Source organism: Bos javanicus, chromosome 11 (genome assembly GCF_032452875.1).
Source record: "Bos javanicus breed banteng chromosome 11, ARS-OSU_banteng_1.0, whole genome shotgun sequence".
Taxonomy (NCBI): domain Eukaryota; kingdom Metazoa; phylum Chordata; class Mammalia; order Artiodactyla; family Bovidae; genus Bos; species Bos javanicus.
This window is the reverse complement of record NC_083878.1, coordinates 68,360,561-68,388,065: the sequence shown is the minus strand read 5'-3', so window position 1 is coordinate 68,388,065 and position 27,505 is coordinate 68,360,561. Positions and strand designations below refer to the sequence as shown.

General features: G+C 39.0%; 2 protein-coding genes across 7 annotated transcripts in view; both read left to right on the top strand.

Moving 5' to 3' along the window:
- Positions 1-1,016, top strand: part of TIA1 (TIA1 cytotoxic granule associated RNA binding protein) — a 55,135-nt gene extending 54,119 nt beyond the window's left edge. For all 6 annotated transcript variants that reach the window (XM_061432901.1, XM_061432905.1, XM_061432902.1 and 3 more), the window contains one exon: positions 821-1,016. In XM_061432901.1, coding sequence (XP_061288885.1) covers positions 821-1,016 — 196 coding nt within the window. The remainder of the gene's footprint in view (positions 1-820) is intronic.
- Positions 1,008-27,285, top strand: C11H2orf42 (chromosome 11 C2orf42 homolog). The gene is made up of 9 exons (XM_061432897.1): positions 1,008-1,098; positions 1,560-2,394; positions 3,103-3,213; positions 10,543-10,647; positions 11,949-12,053; positions 15,441-15,548; positions 17,377-17,477; positions 18,818-18,980; positions 26,150-27,285. The coding sequence occupies exons 2-9, from the start codon at positions 1,572-1,574 to the stop codon at positions 26,356-26,358; spliced, it is 1,725 nt and encodes a 574-aa protein (XP_061288881.1). The 5' UTR covers positions 1,008-1,098; positions 1,560-1,571; the 3' UTR covers positions 26,359-27,285.
- Positions 27,286-27,505: the final 220 nt, after the last annotated feature.

Sequence of the window (27,505 nt, the reverse complement as noted above, 5' to 3'; positions counted from 1 at the left end):
CGAGAAAGCCCTCGCACAGCAACACTCAGCACACCTGGGGAAAAAAAAAAAGCCTGTTCTTTGGGGTCAGAGAGCAAAAGCAAATCTCACACCTTACTTCAAAATCATAAGCAGATTTACCTTTTTAAAAAGCATTAAAAATATTCAACTTTAGTTAATAATATGCATGCTGCTGATACCTGCAGCTTACTTTGAAATGCATCAAAATATGAAAGGGATTGATAGATGAAGAAAGGGATATGTAATAAACAAATATAGTAAAAGGTTAATTTTAGAATCTAGTGGGTGGGTATATGAAGGTTGACTGTATAATTCTGTTTTTTTATATGTTTGAAAATGTTCATAATGTTGGGGGAAAATCAGAAACAGAGATTCACATTCTTTTTAGCAGACACTGGGTTAGTGGCAACCACACTGCTGATTTTGATAGGTGGCCTCAGGCAAGTTACTTAACTTTTTGATTTTCATCTGAAAAGCCATTGTTGTTTGGCTCAAATATGGTGACACTAATATGGTGAGGTTCAAATGAAATAATGAGCATAAAAGCATGTTGAAAAGCATAAAGTGCTCTAAAAAGGCAGTGCATTACTCTTAGGAAGGCTGAGTGTTCGACTATTTACATACCTGGCTCTAGGTGTTTTTGAAAGCTCCCTGTGTAGTGACATTAGCACTGTTTTACCTTCTTGTGATTGGAAGTATAAAACAACCATGATAATTTCTATCAAATATTTCTCAAATATTTGTGAAAGACTTTTCTTTTCTAAAAGGAAAGAATCACTCTCTGTATAACTTTAATAGTTTTTTCCTGTTTTACTTACAGGCTGCCATGGTCTCCACTTAGGGCAGTGGGAATCTTTGACTATGGAACACTGGGCATGAGACTTGCCATTGGCTGGCCGAGAAGGAGGAGGCAGAATGTCTCCATTGTTACACCACAGAGTTCAAACTTCAGAAGACTTGAGTTAAACAGTGTTTTTTACTCTGCAAATTGTTGCATCTTCATTTGTCCTCTATGATCATCACAAACTAATGAAACATTTTTTAGGTCTTACGAATTCAGGTTATACTGTTTTCTGGATACTCTGGCAATTGATACAGGTAAGATTGGTCTGAGTTTTGTGGGGAATGGTGAAAGAGAAAGAACTCATCCAGTTGCTCAAGTCAAACATCTGTGCATGTTGAAATCAGGTTAACTAGGGAATTCCTTGGCAGTCCAGTGGTTAGGGCTCTGTGCTTCCACTGCCATTGATCCCTTGGTGTGATCAAAAAAAGATTAGGTTAACCTAGCTTGTTGTATAAAACAAGACTGAATCTTGAGAAATATTTCAGTTATTACATTAGGCCTTAAAACTAGAGAGATGCAAAATGCAAAGTTTCCTACACTTTTATTTTATTTGAGGGTTTAAATGGATGTTTTCTTTGAGGGTACAGTTTGATAGCTTCTACAGTGGATAGCTTCTTTTCATTTTACTTTTCTGTACTACATATTGTAAGTGATTTTAACTGTGTGTGTGTGTGTACATGTATACTCGGGCTGATGAGCTTATTGTCCTTTCTAGAACCTGTGAAGAATGGAACCAAACTCTCTAAGGACCAAAGTTCCAGCTTTCTTATCTGATTTGGGGAAGGCCACATTGAGGGGGATCAGAAAGTGTCCCCGATGTGGCACATACAATGGAACCCGGGGACTGAGCTGTAAGAACAAGACATGTGGGACCATTTTCCGGTACGGTGCCCGGAAGCAGCCTAGTGTTGAAGCTGTCAAAATCATCACAGGCTCCGATCTGCAAGTCTACTCAGTGCGGCAAAGAGACCGGGGCCCCGATTACCGATGCTTTGTGGAGCTAGGTGTTTCAGAGACGACCATCCAGACGGTGGACGGGACCATCATCACTCAGCTGAGCTCTGGCCGGTGTTATGTTCCCTCATGCCTGAAAGCTGCCACCCAGGGCGTTGTGGAGAACCAGTGCCAGCACATCAAGCTGGCAGTGAACTGCCAGGCAGAGGCCACCCCTCTGACTCTAAAGAGCTCGGTCCTGAATGCCATGCAGGCCTCCCCAGAAACCAAGCAAACCATCTGGCAGTTGGCCACGGAACCCACAGGTCCCCTTGTACAGAGGATTACTAAAAACATTCTGGTGGTGAAATGCAAAGCAAGCCAGAAGCATAGTTTGGGGTATTTACATACATCCTTTGTGCAGAAAATCGGTGCCAAAAGCTTGCCTGAACGCCGTTTCTTCTGCTCCTGCCAGACTCTAAAGTCACACAAGTCGAATGCTTCCAAGGATGAGGCGGTCCAGAGATGCATTCATTTCTTTGCTTGCATCTGTGCCTTTGCCAGTGACGAGACATTGGCTCAGGAATTCTCAGACTTCCTAAACTTTGATTCCAGCGGTAGGTGGTGTGGTTGACACATTTACTCTTGTTTTTCTAAAACGGCGATGAAAGAGTCCCGCTGATGGCATTTGGAGATTGTCCTAGCAACCTTCAGAAGCAGTTGCTAGATAAATCCAAAGAAAAGCATTCCTTCTTTTAATTCCAGTCAGCACACTTGCATGAAGGTTGGTTGGTTGGTTGAAATTAACAATAATGAAACTTGGGCATTTTCACTGAGTCAATGAATCAAGCAAAGTTAGCTTTGCTTTGATTTTTTTACTTTTCTACAGGTGCCCTATGTTAGTAAAAACAAAGAAAAAACAAAAAGTACCTTCTATTTTGTCTCACTTGCTTGTTTCTTATCTTTGAAGATGGGGAAAACTAGTACCTTACTCAAAAAATCTTTTAAAGTTTCTACATCAAGACTTAACGTTGTTTTTAACATTTTTATCTTGTGCTTTTATTTTCATTTCTGAATGATCTTTAGCTTGCAGCAACTCCCAAATTTTTTGTTTTATATTTCTCTGTAGAGCCTTTTATCATATTAATGGCCCATGAACAAGAACGTATGTTTGGGGAGTTCTTTAAATGAACTGATTTAAGCAGGCAGTCATGCTGTAATTTGTTTTGGGGATTTGGATTTTTTAGAAATTAATTTTTCTCTAGGTTGGGACCCATAGTTATTCATGGATAGTATTAATAATTCAGAAATTTGTTTTATTTTAGGTCTAAAGGAGGTTATTGTGCCCCAGTTAGGTTGCCATTCAGAATCACCAGTATCAGCTTGTGAGTCTACCGCCTCTAAGCCAAAGAAGAGGAAAAAGGAGGAAGTATCTGGTGAGAAGCTGTTTCGTTTGTTGGTGGTGTGACCTTTAGATATTGTTTTACTGTGTTTTATATGTTTCACTGAATCTCAGCAAATACAAGAGGTAATGTTGTTGTTGTCTAAAAAAAGTTTTACCCTTATTGATAATTCTTTGTCAAGCTAAGAGTTGGTTCTGTTGGCCAAGTATAAGATCCACTCAAACTCTGCTTGTATTATTGATATGTTTGTTCATCCCTGAATCATTTCAGACTAGTTTTACACCTTAATCTGCCTTAGGATAGACTTACAAAGTTTTCATTGATAGATGTCTGTTTAAAAATTTGTGATAGTGTTTAATTATATTTTCCATGATAATTTAGAAATATACTTTGTTTTCTGCATTTTCAGTAGGCGGCATTATATGTGTATTTTTTTTCTTTTTTAATTCAAATATATCAGTGTCAGTTAAGGACTCATATAAATCAATGTGAAAATGCTAAAGTGGCATAGTTGATAAGTGTTAAAAGACCTAGACTCTGAATGAAAGGAAAATATTACCTGGTCTGCACATGTGGACCAAACTCCAGACTCACTAGTGAAGAGAGAAATGCAAATGTTTTATAAAAACAAAATTAAAACAAGATACTTTTGGATACCAAGTTGGCAAAGTTTTTTTTTTTTACGTGATGAGACCACAGGCAAATTGGTCTCTTCAGCATGGCTAATGTAGGGTAAGTTGCTTTAGTCATTTGTAAAAGTAGTTCGCAGTATTTGTTAAGAACCTTGAAAAATGTTCCTGTCCACAGAGGGAGTATTACTGGAGGCGGGTCAAGTGGTTGTGCGTGGTTTAGGTGCTGGGACGCTGGAGAAAGATGGAGAGACAGCGACTTGGTTATTTCTGTGTTTTTGAGAGAGAATTCTGGCAGCAATATAGAGCAGAGATTGTGGTTAAATGTTTACTTATGAGTCTTTCCCCAGAAAACTTGAAATTAAAAAAAAAAAAAATGTATACCCTGTAATTCAGTAATTCTACTTTTAAATAATCTTTTTTTAAAGGAAATAATCCTTGATATAGGAAAAACATTTTGTCCAGAGATGCTCATTGGGTATTTGTTTATGGTAACGAAAAATTAGAAGCAACTAAGGGGCCAAACCACTGGGCATAGTTAAACAAACCACTTGAGAGAATGCCAGGCAGCCATTAAAATTGACTGTAAGGAGTTTGTAGAAGTGTTACATCACTCAGGTAGCCAGATAAAGTACAGAATACTCAATTCAATTTGAATTTCATACAAACAGTGAATAATTTTTTGGGTGTAAGTATTTCCATGTAATTTTGGGGACACATTTATAATAAAAAATTATTTGAAATTAAAAAATTTGTTTTTGCTAAATCTGGTAATCCTGGTATAATTTTTGTTGTTGTTGTTCGACTCTTTGCGACCCCATGGACTGCAGCTTGCCAGGCCTCCTTGTCCATCACCTTCTCTTAGAGTTTCCCCAAGTTCATGTCCATTGAATTGGTGATGCCATCCAGCCTTCTCATCATCTGTCACCCTCTTCTGCTTCTGCCTTCAATCTTTCTCAGCATTAGGGTCTTTTCCAATGAGTCCACTGTTCATGTCAGGTGGCCAAAGTATTAGAGCTTCAGCTTCAGCATCTGTCCTTCCAATGAGTATTCAGGGTTGATTTCCTTTAGGATGGACTGATTTGATCTCCTTGTTGTCCAAGGGACTCTCAAGAGTCTTCTCCAGCACCACAGTTTTGAAAGCATCAATTCTTTGGCACTCAGCCTTCTTTCTGGTCCAACTCTCACATCTGTACATAACTACTGGAAAGACTATAGCCATGACTATGTGGACATTTGTCAGCAAAGTGATGTCTTTGCTTTTAACACACTGTCTAGGTTTGTCATAGCTTTCCTTCCAAGAAGCAGTCATCTTCTGATTTCATGGCTGCAGTCACCATCCACAGTGATTTTGGAGCCCAAGAAGAGGAAATCTGTCACTGCTTCCACTGTTTCCCCTTCAGTTTGCCATGAAGTTATGGGACCAGATTCCCTGATCTTCATTTTTCCAGTACTGAGTTTTAAGCCGGCTTTTTCACTTTCCTCTTTCACCCTCATCAAGAGGCTCTTTAGTTCCTCTTCACTTTCTACCATTAGGTTGGTATCATCTGTATATCTGAGGTTGTTGATATTTCTCCTAGCAACTCATCCAGCCCTGCATTTTGCATGATGTGCTCTGCATATAAGTTAAATAAACACAGTGACACTATACAGCCTTGTTGTACTCCTTTCTCAATTTTGAACCATTCGGTTGTTCCATGTAAGGTTCTAACTGTTGCTCTTGACTCACATACAGGTTTTTCAGGAGGCAGGTAAGGTGGTCTGGTATACCCATCTCTTTAAGGGCTTTCTACAGTTTGTTATGATCTATACAGTCAAAGGCTTTAGTGTAGTCAATGAAGCAGAAGAAGATGTTTTTCTAGAATTCCTTTACTTTCTCTATGATCCAGCGAATGTTGGCAATTTGATCTCTGGTTCCTCTGCTTTGTCCAAACCCAGCTTGTACATCTGGAAGTTCTCGATTCAAGTACTGCTGAAGCCTAGCTTGAAGGATTTTGAGCATAACCTTACTAGCATGGGAAGTAAGTGCAATTGTCTGGTAGCTTGAACATTCTTTAGTACTGCCCTTATTTGGTATTGGGATGAAAATTGGCCTTTTCCAGTCCTGTGGCCACCGCTAAGTTTTCCAAATTTGCTGACATATTGAGTGCAGCACTTTAATAGCATCATGTTTCAGGATTTTAAATAGCTGTGCTAAAATTCCATGACCTCCACTAGTTTTATTGGCAGCAGTGCTTCCTAAGGCCCACTTGACTGCACACTCTGGGATGTCTGGCTCTAGGTGAGTGACCACACCATCGTGGTTATCTGGGTCAATAAAATCTTTTTTATACAGTTGTTCTGTGTATTCTTGCCATCTTTTCTTGATCTCTTCTGCTTCTATTAGGTCCATACCGTTTTTGTCCTTTGTTATGCCCATCTTTACAGGAAATGTTCCTTTGATATCTCTAATTTTCTTGAAGAGATCTCAAGTCTTTTCCCATTCTGTTGTTTTCCTCTATTTCTTTGCATTGTTCATTGAAGGCCTTCTTGTTTCTCTGTGTGCTTCCCTGATAGCTCAGCTGGTAAAGAATAGCGTGCAGTGCAGGAGACCCTGGTTCGATTCCTGGGTCAGGAAGATCTGCTGGAGAAGGGAAAGGCTACTCACTCCAATATTTTTGGGCTTCCCTTGTAGCTCAGTTGCTAAAGAATCCGCCTGCAATGCAGGAGACCTGGGTTTGCTCCCTGAGTTGGGAAGATCCCCTGAAGAAGGGAAAGGCTACCCACTCCAGTATTCTGGCCTGGAGAATCCCATGGACTGTGTAGTCCATGGGGTCACAAAGAGTCAGACTCGACTGCGTAACTTTCACTTTCACTTCTTGTTTCTCCTTGCTGTTCTCTGGAACTCTGCATTCAGTTGGGTATACCTTTCCCTCTCTCCCTTGCTTGTCGCTTCTCTTCTTTCCTCAGCTATTTGTAAGGCCTCCTCAGACAACCACTTTGCCTTTTTGCATTTCTTTTTCTTGCAGATGGTTTTGGTCCATGCCTCCTATACAATATTACAAACTTCCATCCATAGTTCTTCAGGCACTCTGTTTACCAGAACTAATCTCTTGAATCTATTCATCACCTCCACTGTATAATTACAGGAAATTTGATTTAGGTTGTACCTGCATGGCCTAGTGGTTTTCTCTGCTCTCTCTAGTTTAAGCCTGAATTTTGCTATAAGGAGCTGATGATTTGAACCACATTCAGCTCCAGGTCTTGTTTTTGCTGACTGTATAGAGCTTCTCCATCTTCAGCTGCAAATAATGTGATCAATCTGATTTCAGTATTGACCATCTGGTGATGTCCATGTGTAAAGTTATCTGTGTGTTGTAAGAAAAGGGTGTTTGCTGTGACCAATGCATTCTCTTGGCAGAATTCTGTTAGCCTTTGCCTTGCTTCATTTTGTACTCCCAAGGCCAAACTTGCCTGTTACTGCAGGTATCTCTTGACCTCCTATTTTTGCATAGCAATCCCCTATGATGAATAGGACATCTTTTTTTTTGGTGTTAGTTCTAGAAGGTCTTATAAGTCTTCATAGAACTGGTCAACTTTAGCTTCTTCAGTGTCAGTGGTTGTGGTATAGACTTGGATTACAGTGATATTAAATGGTTTGCTTTGGAAATGAACCAAGATCCTTCCGTAATTTGTGAGACTGCACCCAAGTACTGCATTTCGGACAGTTTCGTTGATTATGGGGGCTACTGCATTTCTTCTATGGGATTCTTGCCCACAGTAGTAGATATAATGGTCATCTGAGACCATTCAGGTATGACCTAAATCAAATCCCTTATGATTATACAGTGGAAGTGAGAAATAGATTTAAGGGCCTAGATCTGATAGATAGACTGCCTGTTGAACTATGGAATGAGGTTCATGACATTGTACAGGAGACAGGGATCAAGACCATCCCCATGGAAAAGAAATGCGAAAAAGCAAAATGGCTGTCTGGGGAGGCCTTACAAATAGCTGTGAAAAGAAGAGAAGCAAAAAGCAAAGGAGAAAAGGAAAGATATAAACATCTGAATGCAGAGTTCCAAAGAATCGAGAAGAGATAAGAAAGCCTTCTTCAGCCATCAATGCAAAGAAATAGAGGAAAACAACAGAATGGGAAAGACTAGACATCTCTTCAAGAAAATTAGAGATACCAAAGGAACATTTCATGCAAAGATGGGCTCGATAAAGGCCAGAAAATGGTATGGACCTAACAGAAGCACAAGGTATTAAGAAGAGATGGCAAGAACACATAGAAGAACTGTACAAAAAAGATCTTCAGACCCAGATAATCACAATGGTGTGATCACTGACCTAGAACCAGACACCCTGGAATGTGAAATCAAGTGGGCCTTAGAAAGCATCACTACGAACAAAGCTAGTGGAGGTGATAGAATTCCAGTTGAGCTATTCCAAATCCTGAAAGATGATGCTGTGAAAGTGCTGCACTCAATATGCCAGCAAATTTGGAAAACTCAGCAGTGGCCACAGGACTGGAAAAGGTCAGTTTTCATCCCAATCCCAAATAAAGGCAATGCCAAAGAATGCTCAAACTACCGCACAATTGCACTCATCTCACACGCTAGTAAAGTAATGCTCAAAATTCTCCAAGCCAGGCTTCAGCAATATGTGAACCGTGAACTTCCTGATGTTCAAGCTGGTTTTAGAAAAGGCAGAGGAACCAGAAATCAAATTGCCAACATCCGCTGGATCATCGAAAAAGCAAGAGAGTTCCACAAAAACATCTATTTCTGCTTTATTGACTATGCCAAAGCCTATGACTGTGTGGATCACAATAAACTGTGGAAAATTCTGAAAGAGATGGGAATACCAGACCACCTGATCTGCCTCTTGAGAAATTTGTATGCAGGTCAGGAAGCAACAGTTAGAACTGGACATGGAACAACAGACTGGTTCCAAATAGGAAAAGGAGTACGTCAAGGCTGTATATTGTCACCCTGCTTATTTAACTTCTATGCCGAGTACATCATGAGAAATGCTGGACTGGAAGAAGCATAAGCTGGAATCAAGATTGCCAGGAGAAGTATCAATCACCTCAGATATGCAGATGACACCACCCTTATGGCAGAAAGTGAAGACGAACTAAAAAGCCTCTGGATGAAAGTGGAAGTGGAGAGTGAAAAAGTTGGCTTAAAGCTCAACATAAACAAAGATCATGGCATCTGGTCCCATCACTTCATGGGAAATAGATGGGGAAACAGTGGAAACAGTGTCAGACTTTACTTTTGGGGGCTCCAAAATCACTGCAGATGGTGACTGCAGCCATGAAATTAAAAGATGGTTACTCCTTGGAAGGACAGTTATGACCAACCTAGATAGCATATTCAAAAGCAGAGACATTACTTTGCCAACAAAGGTCCATCTAGTCAATGCTATGGTTTTTCCAGTGGTCATGTATGGATGTGAGAGTTGGACTGTGAAGAAGGCTGAGCACCGAAGAATTAATGCTTTTGAACTGTGGTGTTGTAGAAGACTCTTGGGAGTCCCTTGGACTGCAAGGAGATCCAACCAGTCCATTCTGAAGGAGATCAGCCCTGGGATTTCTTTGGAAGGAATGATGCTAAAGCTGAAACTCCAGTACTTTGGCCACCTCATGCGAAGAGTTGACTCATTGGAAAAGACTCTGATGCTGGGAGGGATTGGGGGCAGGAGGAGAAGGGGACGACAGAGGATGAGATGGCTGGATAGCATCACTGACTCGATGGACGTGAGTCTGAGTGAACTCCGGGAGTTGGTGATGGACAGGGAGGCCTGGCGTGCTGCAATTCATGGGTTCGCAAAGAGTCGGACACGATTCAGCAACTGATCTGATCTGATCTGATCCATTTTAATTCACTGATTCCTAAGATGTTGATGTTCAACATTGTTGCCATCTTCTCCTTGACCACATCCAATTTACCTTGATTCATGGACCTAAAATTTCAGGTTCCTATGCAATACTGTTCTTTACAGCATCAGACTTACTTCCATCACCAGTCACATCCACAACGAGCATCATTTTCTGCTTCGGCCCAGCTGCTTCGTTCTTTCTGGAGCTATTAGTGATGCCCTCCACTTTTCCCCATTAGCCCAGGGGACACTTTCTGAGCTCAGGGGGGGCGGGGAGCAAGGAGGGTGGAGCTCATCTTTCGTTGTCTTATCTTTTTGCCTTTTTGTGCAGTTCATCGGGTCCTCACAGCAAGAATACTTGGAATGGTTTGCCATTCCCTCCTCCAGTGGAACACATTTTGTCCAAACTCTCCACTATGACCCATTGGTCTTCGGTTGCCCTGCATGGCATGCTCATAGCTTCATTGAGTTACGCAAGCCCCTTCGCCACAGCAAGGCAGTGATCCATGAAGGCAGATGTAATCACAGGTCCTTAAAATCACAAAACCAGCAAAATAAACTATTTATAAAAAAGAAAATGAACACTGCTTCACCAGAAAATTGATAGTGATTGTCTGAGACGTAGAACAAAGGGCGAATTTATTTTCTTCCTTTCACTTCTAGTCCCCCCACCAACTTCCTGTAAAGAGTGTAAGACACTTTAAATGTTATATATAAAGGCTAATGCTAATTCCTTTTAGAAACTGAAGCTAAGCTAATGTAGAAATTAACAGGCATTTTATATGTTTTAGACTTCAGAAATTAACGTTGAATTGATTTATACTCTGCAGACGTCTTGTTAAACACTATGATGATTGTGGTTTAGGTGCACAGACGAACAGTTCCCTGCTACCTCCAGATGCAGTGAGCGGTAATCTAAGGAAAAGTGGCCTGAAGAAGCCTGTGGTTGCTTCTTCGTTAAAAAGGCAGGGTAAGTGTCCCTTCCTCAGAATAGGGTAAAGAGGTGGAAAATTATCCTAAATAAGCCCAGGGGAATATAATCACGCGAAATGTTGCATGTTGTCCCCCTAGATAAACAATAGCAAGCACCAAGGCCAAGATCTGTGCAATCCCTCCCACTGCCTCAAAACAAGCTCACAAACAAATTGTCTTTTAAATAACAAATGCAACAAAAATTACTGACATGATTTAGCATCATGGATTTTGTAGAATATTTTATTTTTGTTGCTCATTACCCACATGTAGTTGGTATAGGTGGTTCAAAACTGAAGAAGAAACATATTTTACAGTTATACAATGATAAATATTTGTTAAGAAATACAAAATTAGTGAAATTTGAAAACACTGAAAGGCAGTAACAGGAATATCATTCTGAATTTTTGAGACAGAATGACTTGATTTGAACATAACTTATATATATATATATATCACTTTTCTGTGCAGAAGAGTTAAGCCTGTATGTTTGGGGATCAGCATCTTCTTAACTCTCATATACTTTGGCGGGATGATTAAAAATTAGACGTCATCTCTACGCTCACACTCTGGTTTTGAAGACAAGACCAATAAATATATAAATAGCAGATGGTGCGTGTGTGTGTGCGCTAAATCGCTTCAGTCATGTCAGCAAATAGCACAAGACCAAATCTCAATTTTAATTAAGAACTTACACATTCCAAGAACAAATGTTTGTAGAAGGTCAGGAAGTAAACAAATTAAAAGTATCACTTTGATACAAAGAAAAAAGAAAATAGTTTTTCATCCAGCTTATCATTAGATGCTTTTACCTATGAGAATTTTAATTTTAAATGAATAGTAGTTTTGGCATCTTTACGTCTTTATAAAAAGGGGATATATACTTCAGACATGTGAAGACATTTCAGGAGAAGAAATAGAACGGTAGGTCAGTATATAGACACACTCATCGGGAATCTGGTCAATTAATGGCTCTATACCAACCATTCTTCAGTTTGCAGTTTGATGTTGAAAGGCTGCAAACTTTCTGTGGTTAATAATCTTAAACCTATTAGTCTCTCAGAGCTTCCTATTTCTTTTTTTTTTTCTTTCTCTAGATGGATTTTTTTTTAGATGGATTTTTAAAAAGAAAATCCCTGCAGTATTCCATTTCACTTAATTTACCTACTGTCATTGAATTTCGGCTTGTTGCTCTTTTGTATAGTATAAACTCCTTAGCTTTTTCAGAGTTCAGTTAACTGTTAAATTCTGTAAGAAAAGATAAAAATTAATGACGTTTTTTTTTTTTCGTTTTCCTAGCCTGTGGTCAGCTGTTAGATGAGGCACAAGTGACCTTATCCTTCCAAGACTGGCTGGCCAGTGTCACAGAACGCATCCATCAAACCATGCACTATCAGTTTGATGGTAAGTGTTGGTCATCTAACTGCACTGTTGCTGAAAGTCAGAGAAATTAAAGTGATTGTGTATAGCTCTACTCTGTTTTGAAAAAAAAAGTAATTGGGCTTCAGTGTAGAGGTCACTGGACCACAAGACGGTAGAAATCTAAATGAAATAAAGGAATAATCACATAATTAAAATGCAGGACCAACAAAATTGAATTTGGTGATGGAAAAGAAAAACCACAGCAAATAATAATAAAAATAGACAGCCTTGGTCTTAGGGTGTGTATTTGATGAGGGTGATAACAAGCCTTAGAAGGTCACTCTAAACCCTCAAACTTAAAGCATGAGAGGAAAAAAGTATGGAAAAAAATCTAAATATGTGAGACTAAGATGAAAGTGAAAGTGAAGTCGCTCAGTCGTGTCTGACACTTTGTGACCCCGTGGACTGTAGCCTACCAGGCTCCTCTGTCCATGGGATTTTCCAGGCAATAGTACTGGAGTGGATTGCCATTTCCTTCTGCAGCAGATCTTCCCTACCCAGGGATCGAACCCAGGTCTCCTGCATTGTAGACAGACGCTTTACCGTCTGAGCCACCAGGGAAGTCCGTGAGACTAAGATAATTATATAAAATTACATGGATATGCTAAGGGCTTCCCTGGTGGCTCAGATGGTAAAGAATCCACCTGCAATGCAGGTTCGATTCCTGGGTTCGATCCCTGGATCGGGAAGATCCTCTGGAGGAGGGCATGGCAACCCACTCCAGTATTATTCTTGCCTGGAGAATCCTCATGGTCAGAGAAGCCTGGTGGGCTACGGTCCATGGGGTCGAAAAGAGTCAGACATGGCTGAGCGACTAAGCACAGCACATAGCACAGGTTTACTAAGGAAGATTGGAGAACACAAGCTGCATTCGGGTTGATCATGATAGCCTCATAGAACCTCAGCAATTTCAGAAGTGGACCATCTACCAGGCCTTGCCCATTGCCTGAAAAGCATCTTTGATGGATGGTTTTCAGGTTTTGTGCAGTGGTGAGCAGTTCACTCCTTTCTGAGGCAGCTCATAACATTGTTAGACAGTGAGAGCTGTGAGGAAGGTCTTCCTCATACTAAGGGGAAATGTTTGCTAATAATACTTCCTGTTGGTTTTAGTCTTCGCTCCAGCCACATGGAGTAATTTTCTGTTCCCGTTTTCAAGTAACAGGCCCTGCTACCGCACACACCCATTGGCCTGCATGACAGGTCTTCTCTTTTCCAAGTGATACATCTCAGGTCTTCAAACACTCTTCATGGCATTATTTATAAACCTCACAACATTTTGATGTTCTTTGCTGAATATGTTGAACTTTATGAATATCATTTTAAATACAAAGCACCCCAAAGGGAATAGTAGCCCAACAGCAGACACTCAGTAGGAGGAGATGAGTTAAAGGATTGGAACAGTTGTGGCTTCATGGTGAAGAAAGGAACAAGAATGGAGGTGTTGAAATACATGCTTAGTTTTATATACCTTGGTTCAGAATAAATAAAATTTATCCAGAAATAAAATTTTAGAAGTTACTTTTAGAAAAACAAAATAAACTAGGGAAGTTTAGGGATTTCCCTGGTGGTCTAGTGGCTAAGACGACACAATCCCAGTGCAGGGGGCCTGGGTTTGATCCCTGGTCAGGGAACTAGCTCCCACATGCTGCAACTAAAGATTTTGCATGCTGCAAAGGTAGAAGATCATTTAAAAAAAAAAAAAAACTGGGGAAGATTAAAAAGAGAGTCTGTTTTTCTTTTCTTTTAAAATTTCATTTATTTATATATTTTTTAAAATAATATAATAAATATCTACTAACCCACCTCCCAAAACATAAAATAGAACATTGAAAATAATGTAAGCTGTAAACTATGGCCCTTTTTCATCCCATTCCTTATACCACCCTCTCTCACCATCTCTGTTACCACCACCTTTGTCAAAGTCACCATCAGCTCCCTCCAGCACTGTGATTCTGTGTCTTTTACAAGGGTTTTTCAAGATTAATTTATAAACCTAAACCCTAGCATCCCATCAGCTGAGTTCTGGTGAGTTAGCACTTTTAGAGTCGTAATGATCTTTGCATGTAGCCTATAATCTAATTTCAAGATGAAACTTTAAAATTCCTTTCTTCAGTGACTTCTCTAAATTGCCTATATGGGAATTCCCTGGTGGTCCAGTGGTTAGGACTTCACATTTTCACTGCTGAGGGCGAAGATTCAATCCCTGGTTGGGGAAGTAAGATCCTGCAAGTCATGCCACATGGCTAAAAATAAAATCAACTGCATATATATTAATATTCAAAAGTGTATTAGTCACTCAGTTGTGTCCGACTTTTTGTGATCCTGTGGACTATAGCCCACCAGGCTCCTCTGTCCATGGAATTCTCCAGGTAAGAATACTGAAGTGACAGCCATTCCCTCCTCCAGGGTATCTTCCCAACCCAGGGATTGAACCCAGGTCTCCAGAGTTGCAGGCAGATTCTTTACAATCTGAGCCACCAGGGAAGCCCCTATATTAATATTATAGTGGCTCAAAAGCAATGACAGTTTTGTTATTGACATTCTACATTCAATTAAGCAGGTAAAATCAATTGAAAGGATGTAAAATCTTAATATGAAATTCCAGAAAACCTTTTATTTTTCTTGATTTGATCTTTATTTCAAAAAAGGTATCTGAACTGTCTTTAAGAACTGCTCTTTAAGTTGCATGCAGGGAGATGGAAGTTACCTATTAATCCACTTGGTTCTGGATGTTTTTGCTGTGTTGGAGCTTGACCCTTGGGCAGAGTTAGTAAGAAAAACTCTGAGTTTTTTCAGCCTCTCTCCTGAACACTATTTTTTGTTGACGTTTTGTTGACCTAGTGTTTTGTAAGTTTTTAAAAAGAAGTTTGTTAAGTATTTTCAAACAGTTTTCCTACCTTCAGATCAGAGAGAAGACTGATGCTTATTGGATAGTGTACTAACTTTGCAGTCTCTGGCACTCACAGTTCTGGCCATCTGAGAGCATGAACACAAGCAGCAAGTGCCTGGGAGAGTGAGCAGGAGTGAATCAAGTTTACCTTCTCAACTCAGCCTCAATGTCCTCATCTCATTTCATGTCCTCTTTAAAGGGAGAAGTCTGTGCTGTGATGGCATTTACAAAATTGAGGACTAGAAAAGTTATTTTTGGTAGATGACAAGAATCGGTTATAATTGCAAGGGATCAGGAGTAGGGCGAGTGCAGTGCTAGACTCATAAAGGTCCATCAAAGCTCGTTTTTGCCTCTGTATAAAGAAATCTCGGTGGTATTTTTAGTTATTACTGCTCATCAGTTCCATTTCCTCTACTTTTCCCTCCACACCAGAAAGCCCACTTATGTTTCTTTAAATGAATTCCTCTTATTTCCTGTAGGCAAACCAGAGCCACTGGTTTTCCACATTCCTCAGTCCTTTTTTGATGCCCTGCAACAGAGAATATCCATCGGCAGCGCGAAGAAACGGCTTCCCAACTCTACCACAGGTACGAGATGTTTCCTTAGGAATAGCTGTAGATGTCTGGACCTTACAGAATTATGTTTGGGAAAAACTGTGCAGGATTTTCAGGATTAGGTCTTCTAGTTACATGCTCAGAGCATGAAGCCTTAGCCCATCAGCTCTTAGAATAATGATCACACTTCAAAGGCCTCATGCTTATTCTAGTAAGAGTTGACGGAAAGATTCAGAAAGCACAACTTGATGAAAGAACCACCAATGAAGGGCAGTGAAGGTGCCCACCAAGAAGTTGGGTATTTTCTAGATATGAGCCAGTTTCAACAAAAGCATTGCAAGCTCCAGTTGTTATTTGGGCTGGCTTCTTAGAAGCATATTACAGTATGTGTCAAACACTAAAACTTTTTTTTCACGATTCCTGATTTTTGATAGAGGGAGATTTTCTTTTTGGAGTGATTCTCAGGCTTGGTACATTTTACCATTACAGTATTCTGGTACTTATTTCTTGATTTTATATAATATCTTTCTACTAGAGATCTCAAGATACTTATTAGGTAGTATAATAAAATGAGGGAGGAAAAAGGAGGAAGAAAAGATTGCTCAGGGGCTAATAGCCCAAGAGTGTCTATAGCTGGAAATCAGAGCTATTTCTTCAGTAAATTGTTATTTGATGATATAATAGGAATTCTGGAGAATTCCATGGACAGAGCAGCCGGGCAGGCTACAGTCCACGGGATCACAGAATTGCACACAACTGAGCAACTAACACTTTCACTTTCACTTTAAATGGTACATACTGTGAATCACTCTGTTTAGGGCCATAAAAATCTCCCATCTTTACACCTTATCTCTCTAACGTTTGAGACAATGTTGATTCTTCCCGTTTACACTTGAGGTCTAATGTATTAATTTTAACCCATCCCTTAGATGTTTTTAGGCCCTTCAGTAGAACTGCTTTATAATCGAGAAGCTGGGTAATAGATTGGCAACTGCAGGAGCAAGGTTTAAACTCTGTGTAATTATTTTAAGGACTCTGATTTCACCTCTGATGTATCTAAAGTTGTAAGAAGCTGTTTTATAATAGAGTCTTGTGTCTGTAGTTTTATGAAACAAAGAAGTTTCTAAGATGCCCAAAATTAGTATCTCAAGGAAGCATCAGAGACTTCATATAGCAAAAATCCATATCATTTGGTTCTCCACATTTTGCCAAAACCCTGTTCATAGATTTGCTTCTAGAATTCCTTTTTTAGGGATTTCGCTGGTGGTCCAGTGATTAGGACTCAGTGCTTTCAGTGCCAGGGCCTGCGTTTGATCCCTGGTCAGGTAACTAAGAGCCTGCAAGCCATGCAGCACAGCCAAAAAAGAAAAAATAGGATTTTTTTTTTTAATTTTATTTATTTATTTTTGGCTGTGCTGGATCTTCCTTGCTGCTTGTGGGCTTTTCCCTAGTTGTAGAGAGCGGGGTGTACTCTCTAGTTACATTGTACAGGCTTCTCATAGCAGTGGCTTCCCTTGTTACTGACCATGGGCTCTAGAGTACTCGGGCTCCAGTAGTTGCAGCTCCCAGGCTGTAGACCATAGGCTCAGTAGTTGTGGCACACGGGCTTAGTTGCTCCAGAGCATGTGGGATCTTCTGGGACCAGGGATTGAACCCAGGTCTTCTGCATTGGCAGGCAGATTCTTTACCACTGAGCTACCAGGAAAGCCCAGGATTTCTTTTTTAGAGGGCAAAATTCTATAAGGCACGAATATCACTTCACTGAACTCTCTAGAAACTAAAATGACAAATTCAGTGAAAGAGCACAGGTAATGCTATTATTTTTCAGTACTTAATTTTGTCCCCTGTTTTTACCTTAAAGCTTTTATTCGCAAAGATGCCTTGCCACTGGGAACCTTTTCCAAGTATACCTGGCATATCACGAATATCCTGCAGGTTAAACAAATCTTAGATACCCCGGAGGTAAGAGCTGATTTCTACAACACTGGGAGGGCAGAGTGGGGAAGAGAGAGAAGCAAGTGCAGGAAGCACCAGCTCGTTGAGTTACGGACACTACAGAGAATTCCTTTTGTTCATCCTAAGAGATTATTCAGGAACATTTGTGGCTTTATGGTTCCAACTCTGATTTTAATAGGTATTCACTGGAACCTGAGGTTGTATTCTTTTTTCAATTGGAGCATCCTCTTTTCTTTTCCTTTGGGATGAGAAAACAAGGATGCTTTTTCTTGTAAATTAAATAATGCTCCCTTACTATCTGTGGTGAGCCCTAGATTAACTGGCAGGCGCCTGGGAAGTATATGTGTAATTTGAGATGATATGCTACTTGTGAAGTCAGTCGGTCCAGCACAATTTGGTGTCCCTCTCCAAACTGCAGTTGAGTTCTCATTAGAGAAATGATTCTTAGTTTGTGTTCCTTTTTACAGGGATAGTATTAGACAGTTTTAAACATTTTTTTCAAGCAGATCCTAAAAACTTGAGGATTTTCCCTTCCTATGATAATGAAATATGTGGAAAACTCAACATCCTGTGATTTCATACATTAAGATTAGCTTGATTGCAAGGCGTTGTTATGTTCAGAAAAATAATAAATTGGTATTTGTAGAACTTATATGTGAACACTAGGGAAGACTTATGTTAGCCCTAGGCTGACATAAAGACAATGGAGGAACTTCTTTAAATGCAGGATGTCACAGAAAGAAACACATGGTGCGCAGGGAGGCACCGAAACAACCCAGAGTAAAGTCAAGTTGCCGAGCTTCTGTCTGTTGCACATCACTTACCTATATCACCCTATTCCAGCTCACAGCCATGACTTGGTGTGGACTGTGTTTTGCAGATGATAAACAGGCTGTGGGAAGCTCAGCCTGCTGTTTAGTGGCAAAGATAAAACTCAGTTCAGGCGTTGTCTGACTCAGTGCCAAGGATGGTAGAAACACAAGACATGCGCTGTAGGTGTTGTCGATAGAGTTTTTAGGAGAAGACTGCTGCCAGCAGAGCAGTGAGGAAGGAATAAAGTGACTTTAGAGCAGATCTCTGCCAGCAGCAGTTATGTAGCCATGAAGGTATTAGGGGTTCAGTTCACTAGGGTTTGGCAGGAATTCAAATTAAAGTTGTAGAAAAAAGGGAAAGCCATGAACAATATATAGGAGAAAAGGCAGAATTGTTGAAAAAATTTACTTGAAAATACAAGGGAAAGTCTTGAGTGCACTTGAAAGAATGAATAAAACCTACTGTCATCCATTGTTTGTCTACTTGTAAAGGTTTTCCTTTCTCACCTTTCTGGGTATTGTCTCCATTTCCAGATGCCTTTGGAAATCACCCGGAGTTTTATCCAGAACCGAGATGGGACCTATGAGCTGTTTAAATGTCCTAAAGTAGAAGTAGAGAGCATAGCAGAAACCTACGGTCGTATAGAAAAGCAACCAGTGCTGCGACCCTTGGAACTAAAAACTTTTCTCAAAGTTGGTAAGTAAATTGGTGGTTTCAATAGCAGACCTTCCTCTGAAGGTCACCTGTGTGTATTATGCTATCCTGGACTTTGGGTCTTGCCCTTAAGTGAAGAAGACACATTCATACATTTTGTAAAGGCAGTCATGGGATAAGATGTTTTGTTTCATTTGAGCCACTGCTTTTAAAATAAAAGTAGAGAAGTAATACCTGTTCATTATATAGAAATCATAGATTTCACTATAGAGCATAAAGAAAAGTAAAAACCACCGATAATCCCGCCCGCCATGCTTCCCAAGTGGCCCTAGCGGTAAAGAACCTGCCTGCCAATGCAGGAGACGTAAGAGAGAAGATGCGAAGATCTCCTGGAGGAGGAAATGGCAACCCACTCCAGTATTCTTGTCTGGAAAATCCTGTGGACAGAGGAGCCTGGAAGGCTGCAGGAAAAGCCCACCAGGGTCCTCTGTCCATGGGGTCATAAAGAGTTGGACATGACTGAAGTGACTTAGCACACAGCACAATCCTATCCACCATAGATGACATCACCATTAAGATTTTGGTGTACACTCTTTTTTTTTTCTGTACATAGAAAGAGTTTCTGAAACATGGTATCATATCTAAATAGCTTTTTCCACTTAAAAATATATCATGAACAACTTTCCATGTCTGTCTTCAACATTATTTTAGACTTTTTTATTATTATAAAACATATATAATATAAAACTGAACATTTTAACCATTTTTAAGCATAAAATTTTTCTGCCATAAAGTGCTTTGGCATTGTTATGCAACCATCCCTACCATTTGTCTCCAAAAGTTTTTCATCTTCCTCAACTGAAACTGTCCCCACTAAATACTAATCTGCATTCCTGCCTCCCCCAACCCTAGTTACCATTCCACTTTCTGTCTGTATGAATTTGACTACTTAAATTAGAATCATACAATTTTTGTCCTTTTGTTACTGGTTTAGTTCATGTACCATAATGTCTTCAATGTTCGTCCACATTGTAGCATATGTCAAATTTTCTTTCTAAGGCTGAGAAATGTTTCATTATATGTATAGACTACACTTTGTGTATCCATTCATCTGTCTGGATACTTGGATTGCTTGATCTTTTGGCTATTGTGAATATGACATTTTTAAACAGCTGCATAAAATTCATTCATTAAGTTATCTCACTCTGATCAACCCTGAGTTTAAGTTATATCAGACTTTCTGCTATTATAAACAATGCTTCCTTTTATAATTAACTTCCTTTTAGAAGAAGCTTTTATGGCCTTAATTATTTCCTAACTTATTTAGGATATTTTGGGGGATAAATTCTTAAAAGTTAAATTGGAGGACTTCCCTGGTAACACAGTGGAAAAGAACCCGCCTGCCAATCGAACCTGACACAGGTTCGATTCCTGGTCTGGGAAGATTCCACATGCCTCAGAGCAACTAAGACTGGACTGGGTGCCATGACCACTGAGCCTGAGCTCTGCAACAAGAGAAGCCACAACAACGAGAAGCCCGAGCGCCACAGCTAGAGAGGGGCCCCCAGGCACCACAACTAGAGAAAGCCCTTGCACAGCAACGAAGATCCAGTGCAATCAGAAATAAATAAAACTATTTAAAAAGAGAAAAGTGAAATTGGAGAGTCCAAGTTTATTTACATTTTTAGGACTTTTGATTTTTTTTGTCACACTGCTCTCCAGAAAGATGGTACTAATTCTACACTTTACTCCTGCTAAAGTGTATGAAAGAGTTTCTCTTTTTTAATCTTTGTGGATCTGATAGGCAAAAAATATCCTATCATTCTTTTAATGTACATTACCCTCAAATATTAATGAGTAAGTTTTTCAGTTAGTCATTTGTATTTGATGAATTGCTTTTGCTTTGTCTATTTTTAACTGCGGGATTTTAGTAATAATGACACCTGCAACAAAATGCACTTAATGAGCTCTGTGCTGGGTGTTATTTTAAGTGCTTTATATAGATTAATTCACTTAATGCTCATCGGCCTACTCAGGGCCGATCACATATGTAAATGTGATCCCCATTTACAGATGAATAAACCGAGGGGAAGACAGGTACAGTAACCTGCCCAGAGTTAGACAGCTAGTGAAGTGGTAGAGCTGATCTTCAACCCCAGGCAGTCAGAGCCTTCAGTCCTAGCCATCCAGTCAGTACTCACTCACCTGTCTTTCCACTAACTAGGCTATAAGCACTTTCAGGGCAGTGAACTATGTCATGGAGAAATTTAGAATTTGTAATTATTTTGTCAAACTCCTGTGAAATATATTTTTAACTACTCTTGTGAGTAAGATGTTTGTCATGTGTCTAACTGGTTACTGCCAGTGTATGGGAAGCTTTTGATTTTGGTATGCATGCATGCTAAGTCACTTCAGTCGTGTTTGACTCTTTGCAACCCCACAGACTGTGTAACCTGCCAGGCTCCTCTGTCCATGGGATTCTCCAGGCAAGAATACTGGAGTGGGTTGCCATGCCCTTCTCCAGATTTTGGTATAATTACTATCAAATTGCTGTCCTTAATGACTTCCTATTAGTGATGATAGTTGTTTCCCTGTTGGTTTTTGGGAAATTAATTATATCACTTGAAAAATGATGACAAATTTGTTTCTTATCAAATGTTTATACCATTGTCTTTTTCTTGTTAAATTACCTACAACTTCAAGAGCAACAATGAATAATAGTAAAGCTAGCAGCTGTGATTTTCATTTTATTATAGTACTATAAATTATTGTTTTTACTATAGTAAAATTCCCCCAGCATAGCATTTTCCAACTGTCTTGAAGAAGAGATAGTGATAAATATTCTCTGAAAAAAGTGTTCCGTGATCTGATAAGTTTGAAAAATGCTATATACTGTATTTCTTTGATTTGAAGACCCTTGAATGTAAGATGTTCAGTCAACTTTGTAATAACTTTTTTGGTTGGAAAAGAAATTTTGCCATATGAAAACTTCCCTAGTTGTAAGATACACTCAGATCTCAGAAAATGTTACAATTGGAGTAGGGAGGCAGTAGTGAGTTGTGTCTTACAATATAATGTATCTCTCCTAGTAACTCATCCTATAAATTTGCATATTAAAAAGATCCTGAAATAAAGATTTGTATTGAACTTTATATAACTTAAATTTTCCCCAATTTATTTGACCAGTGAACTCTTTTCAGGGGAATGCCATTAGTATTTCATATAGAATACATTTCTGGAAAAAGCTGCTCTAAGTTTCACTAGTAAATAATGAACTATTGTTTATTAATTTCAGATAAATTTTTTTTTATTTTAATAGCATATCATATTCTTAGTTTATTAAGTTATTTTTATTTGGAGCTATATTTTATTTTTAACATAGTTTTAAAAAAAATATTTTTATTTATTCATTTATATTTTGGCCTTGCCACACAGCTTGCAGGAGTTCATCAACCAGGAATTGAACCTGGGCCATAGCAGTGAAAGTGCTAAATACTAACCACTAGACCACCAGGCAGCTCCCTGGAGTTGAATTTTTTTAAATACCTTTTACCATCTTTTGAGAAACCTCTAAAGATAAATTCTACTGACCCAAGTGCAATGAAATTTAAGTACAGTTGATGTCCAATATGAATTTTAGGAATCAATTTCTAATATTGAAATAATCTTACATTTCTGGAATAAATCCTATGTGGTCTTTTTTCTTTTAATATATATGTAGATTCTATTTGCTAATACTTTATTTAGGATTTTTTATTATCTATTCATAAGTATTCAGTTCAGTTCAGTCCATTCTCTCAGCCGTGTCTGACTCTGCGACCCCATGAACCACAGTACGCCAGGCCTCCCTGTCCATCACCAACTCCCGGAGTCCACCCAAACCCATGTCCATTGAGTCAGTGATGCCATCCAACCATCTCATCTTCTGTCGTCCCCTTCTCCTCCTGCCCTCAATCTTTCCCAGCATCAGGGTCTTTTCCAATGAGTCAGCTCTTCTCATCAGGTGGCCAAAGTACTGGAGTTTCAAACAGCTTCAGCATCAGTCCTTCCAATAAACACCTAGGACTGATCTCCTTTAGGATGGACTGGTTGGATCTCCTTGTAGTCCAAGGGACTCTAAAGAGTCTTCTCCAACACCGCAGTTCAAAAGCATCAATTCTTCAGCGCTCAGCTTTCTTCACAGTCCAACTCTCACATCCATACATGACTACTGGAAAAACCATAGCCTTGACTAGATGGACCTTTGTTGGCAAAGTAGTATCTCTGCTTTTGAATATGCTATCTAGGTTGGTCATAACTTTCCTTCCAAGGAGTAAGCATCTTTTAATTTCATGGCTGCAGTCACCATCTGCAGTGATTTTGGAGCCCAGAAAAATAAAGTCTGACACTGTTTCCCCATCTATTTCCCATGAAGTGATGGGACCAGATACCACAATCTTAGTTTTCTTAATGTTGAGCTTTAAGCCAACTTTTTCACTTTCCTCTTTCACTTTCATAAAGAGGGTTATTAATTGCCTACAATTTCTTTTTTGGAGGCTATCTTTTTTGGGTCTTGGTAGTAGTTATATAGAAAATGATTTGTGTGTTTTGAACTATTTTCCACTTTTGTCTGTTAAACTTTCCGAACTCTTTAAAAACTTTTTCTAACATTTTCTTGGAACTTTTTAATTTTTATACCTTTTGGAGTTATCAGTTAACTTTTAAAATTCATGTTTGATAATAGGAACATTTAAGGTTCTTCTTATTAATATCTAAATAGTCTATAATCGTAGTTTAGTTTCTGTGTTCCCAATACTTTGTATTTAAAATTTCTATTTGGTTGAGGCTTTTGATTTCTATATTCTTAAGTATCCATTCCTACTTTTATTATTTTGAGTTCAGAAGATGTGCCTTTTCAATTTTTTTAAAGGAATTTAAAAATATTTTCTCACTAACCTAATGTATGATATGAATTTGTGCTAGCAAATGTATTATTTATCCAATATAAAATTTTGTATAGCTTTAAGATTTATAAAACTTAGATAGCAGAGTTGTAATACAATTTACTACTACAGTTTTGTTTCTCTACATGCCTTCTGATATTGCAAAAGCCTTTAAGTATTGTAATGCAATGTTTTTTGGTACATTAGAGTTATTGACCGGAGAAGGCAATGGCACCCCACTCCAGTACTCTTGCCTGGAAAATCCCATGGATAGAGGAGCCTGGTAGGCTGCAGTCCATGGGGTCGCTGAGGGTCGGACATGACTGAGTGACTTCACTTTCACTTTTCACTTTCACACACTGGAGAAGGAAATGGTAACCCACTCCAGTGTTCTTGCCTGGAGAATCCCAGGGACAGGGGAGCCTGGTGGGCTGCCGTCTATGGGGTTGCACAGAGTCGGACACAATTAAAGTGACTTAGCAGCAGCAGCAGCAGAGTTATTGATAGATGTCAATGTAAATATATTATCTTAGTCCCTTTGGACTGCTGTAACAGAATACTGTAAACTAGGTGACTTAACAGAGATTTATTTCTCACAGTTCTGCAGGGTGGGAAGTCCAAGATTCCTACAGATTCGATGTCTGATGAGGGCCTGCATCCTGGTTCAAAGATAGCCATCAGCAGGCTTCTCTCTGTGTCCTCACATTTTGGAAAGAGCATAGATGTCTCTGGGGTCTTAAATAAGGGCATTCAATCTCACTCATCAGGGCTCTTCCCTCATGACCTAATCACCTCCCAAAGGCCCTGCCTCGAAGTACTGTTACATTGGGGATTAGGTTTTCAATTTATGAATTTTGGGAGGATACAATAATATTAGGGAGAAATTTTAGAGAATATAGATTCAGCCTATAGCAACAGCTCATCAATTTAAAAATAACATTTGCCTTTAATTTGTCTGTATTCAGTATTACAACAGTGACACCAGCTTTCTTTTGTTTTACATTTTTCTGATGATTGCCATCCTTTTAACTTTTTTGTGACACTTTGTTCTTGTTGAAACTCTTATCAGTATTTTATTTATTTTTTCTCTGATTTTAATATATCCCCTTTACCATAATTAATATAGTTGGCCTTCTGTCTTCTTGTTTTTTATTATTATTACTGAATATTTTTGGCTGCGCTGGGTCTTCTTTGCGGTGCAGGCTTTTCTCTACTTGCAGCAAGCAGGGGCTACTCCCCGTTGCCCTGTGCAGACTTCTCACTGCCGTGGCTTCTCTTGTTGTGGAACATGAGCACTAGGGCGCACAGGCTTCCGTAGTTGCGGCTCCCTGGCTCAGAGCACAGGCTCAGTAGTTACGGCTCATGGGCTTTGTTGGTCCTCAGCACGGGGGATCTTCCCAGATCAGGGACTGAACCCGTGTTTCCAGCATTGACAGACAGGATCTTTACCACTGAGCCACCAGGAAAACCCCCTGTCTTTTTGTTTTTTCTGTTTTTTGCTAAATGGACTATGTCTTCTATGTTTATTGTCTCCATGTTTTAGAGGTGATACCATATGCTTATTTTTAATTCTGCTAGTACTTTATATTTATTCAAGAGCATTCTTTAATCTGAGTTTTTCACATTTAAATCTTTAATATTCTGGACTTTATCTTGATGTAAGTTATGAAGTAAGATTCTGTCATCTTTTAGTTTCTTCCAGATAATTATGTAGTTGATGCACCCCGTTTGTTGTAAGAAACACTTACTTGTATTTCTTACACTAATTGAAAATACCACTTTGGCCTTATTTTAAATTCCTCTTCTTTTTGTATCCATTTTGGATCTTTCTGTTTTGTTCTTTTCCTCTGTCTAGATATATGCCATTACAACTCTCTTGTGGTTATTATGGATTTGTAATATATTTTAGAACCATTTGGATTTTAATTCTGTTTCTTTCTGGTTTCCTTGAAACTTGACCTTTTCTTGCTAGTCTCCCTTTTCATCTCATCCAGCTGTCTTTCCCTCTTAGCCTGGCCTCTCCTTATGATTCTTTTGGCCCTATTTTCATCCAGGCTGGGTGTTATTTTATTTGAGAATGCCAGACAGTTCCCTGAAATTTTATTTTGGATAGATAGAGCAGTAATCACTTTTCGCTTGCCTTGATTATTCTTGTTGCCCACCCCCCACCTTTTTTCCTTCTCATATAGTTTTTTTTTTTTTTTAACTTCTTTTTCTTTTTAAAATTTGTGAAAATTTATTTTGGAATTGTACTAATCAATTCTTTTTTCTTTTCTTTTTTATCTTCAGGCAACACTTCCCCAGATCAAAAGGAGCCAACACCTTTCATCATTGAGTGGATCCCAGATATTCTTCCCCAATCCAAGATTGGTGAGCTTCGAATCAAGTTTGAGTATGGGCACCACCGCAACGGGCATGTGGCAGAGTACCAAGACCAGCGGCCCCCCTTGGACCAGCCCTTGGAACTGGCCCCGCTGACCACCATCACTTTTCCTTGAAGCAAAACAAGAGTCTTTTGCTGCTAAATTTGCACATCCCCACCCTTTGACAACTTTAAATACTAGTTAGACACTTAGATGGCTCTGTTCCTTAGTGAACTACTTTTAGCTAAGATGCAGTTTCTCAGTGCATTCAAGTGAATTCTTTTGAAGAAAAACTCTTCTTGTAAATAGCCCTTTTGGTGCTGCTGTGTATAGTCTACATTTAACTTGGATGATATTCCTAGGTAGAGTTTTTAAAGAAACAAAACCAGCTCACTTATCTTCCTGAGGGACTCACCTTTAGAGTTTGTTTCAACCTCTTCCTAATTCTCTAAGAAGTCAGCAGCACTCCACCTTATACTAACATGGAAAATTAATAATACCTTGGTTAGGGCAAAATGTTGAAGATCATCCTGACAGAGTTCCAATCATATCCTTTTATTTTCTTCTCAAATAAAGCACAGTGTCACTAGTTTTTATAAATTATATCTTGTATTGGCCTAATTATAAAAGTATAAACCTTTTGGGAGATTTAGGTGATAGTGAACTAGGAAAAAGAGATTCAGGTGTCAAGGCAATATTGATTGACGTTTCAAACTAATGCTTGTAATTGCTTGTTCACTTCATTTTTATTTCCTTCATTACTCTCCAAAAAGCTTAACAGGTGGTAAGATTCAGTTTCTATTTTTTAATTCACTGATCACAGAATGGAGATACTGAAAGTCACAGAATAGAAGCCTGCCTTTAAGGAGAAAAGAAGAGAATGGAACATTTCCTATTTGCCTGTTACATCCCAGGCATTTTCATTTATAATCTCACTTAATCATTTTTCTCATTTAGTCCTCATCATTATTTGAATTTAGCCACCACTCCTTTTATAAAGTTACACAGTCTCTCTGAGATTAAGTATCTTACTGGAAATAGCATTAAAAATGTTTCATTTTATTCCAAAGTGCATGTTCTTTCCACTTTATCATATTGCTTTATAATTATAAATTCTTCATAATTCATTATCTTTGGAAGACAAGAGAAGTGTGTAGGTAGGCATTTTTGATTGCACATAACAAAAAGCCAACTCTAACCAGCTCAGGCAAAAACAGGAATGAATGACTGGTTCATGAACACTAAAATAGGGCTAGACAACTATCCTTGGGTGGAGCGGGGG

Bases quoted from the DNA above. Each gene is read 5' to 3' on its own strand.
- C11H2orf42 (XM_061432897.1), top strand. From the start codon at position 1,572: ATGGAACCAAACTCTCTAAGGACCAAAGTTCCAGCTTTCTTATCTGAT. The intron at 12,054-15,440 runs GTAAGTGTTGGT...TATTTCCTGTAG, and splicing joins CATGCACTATCAGTTTGATG to GCAAACCAGAGCCACTGGTT. The intron at 15,549-17,376 runs GTACGAGATGTT...TTTACCTTAAAG, and splicing joins GCTTCCCAACTCTACCACAG to CTTTTATTCGCAAAGATGCC.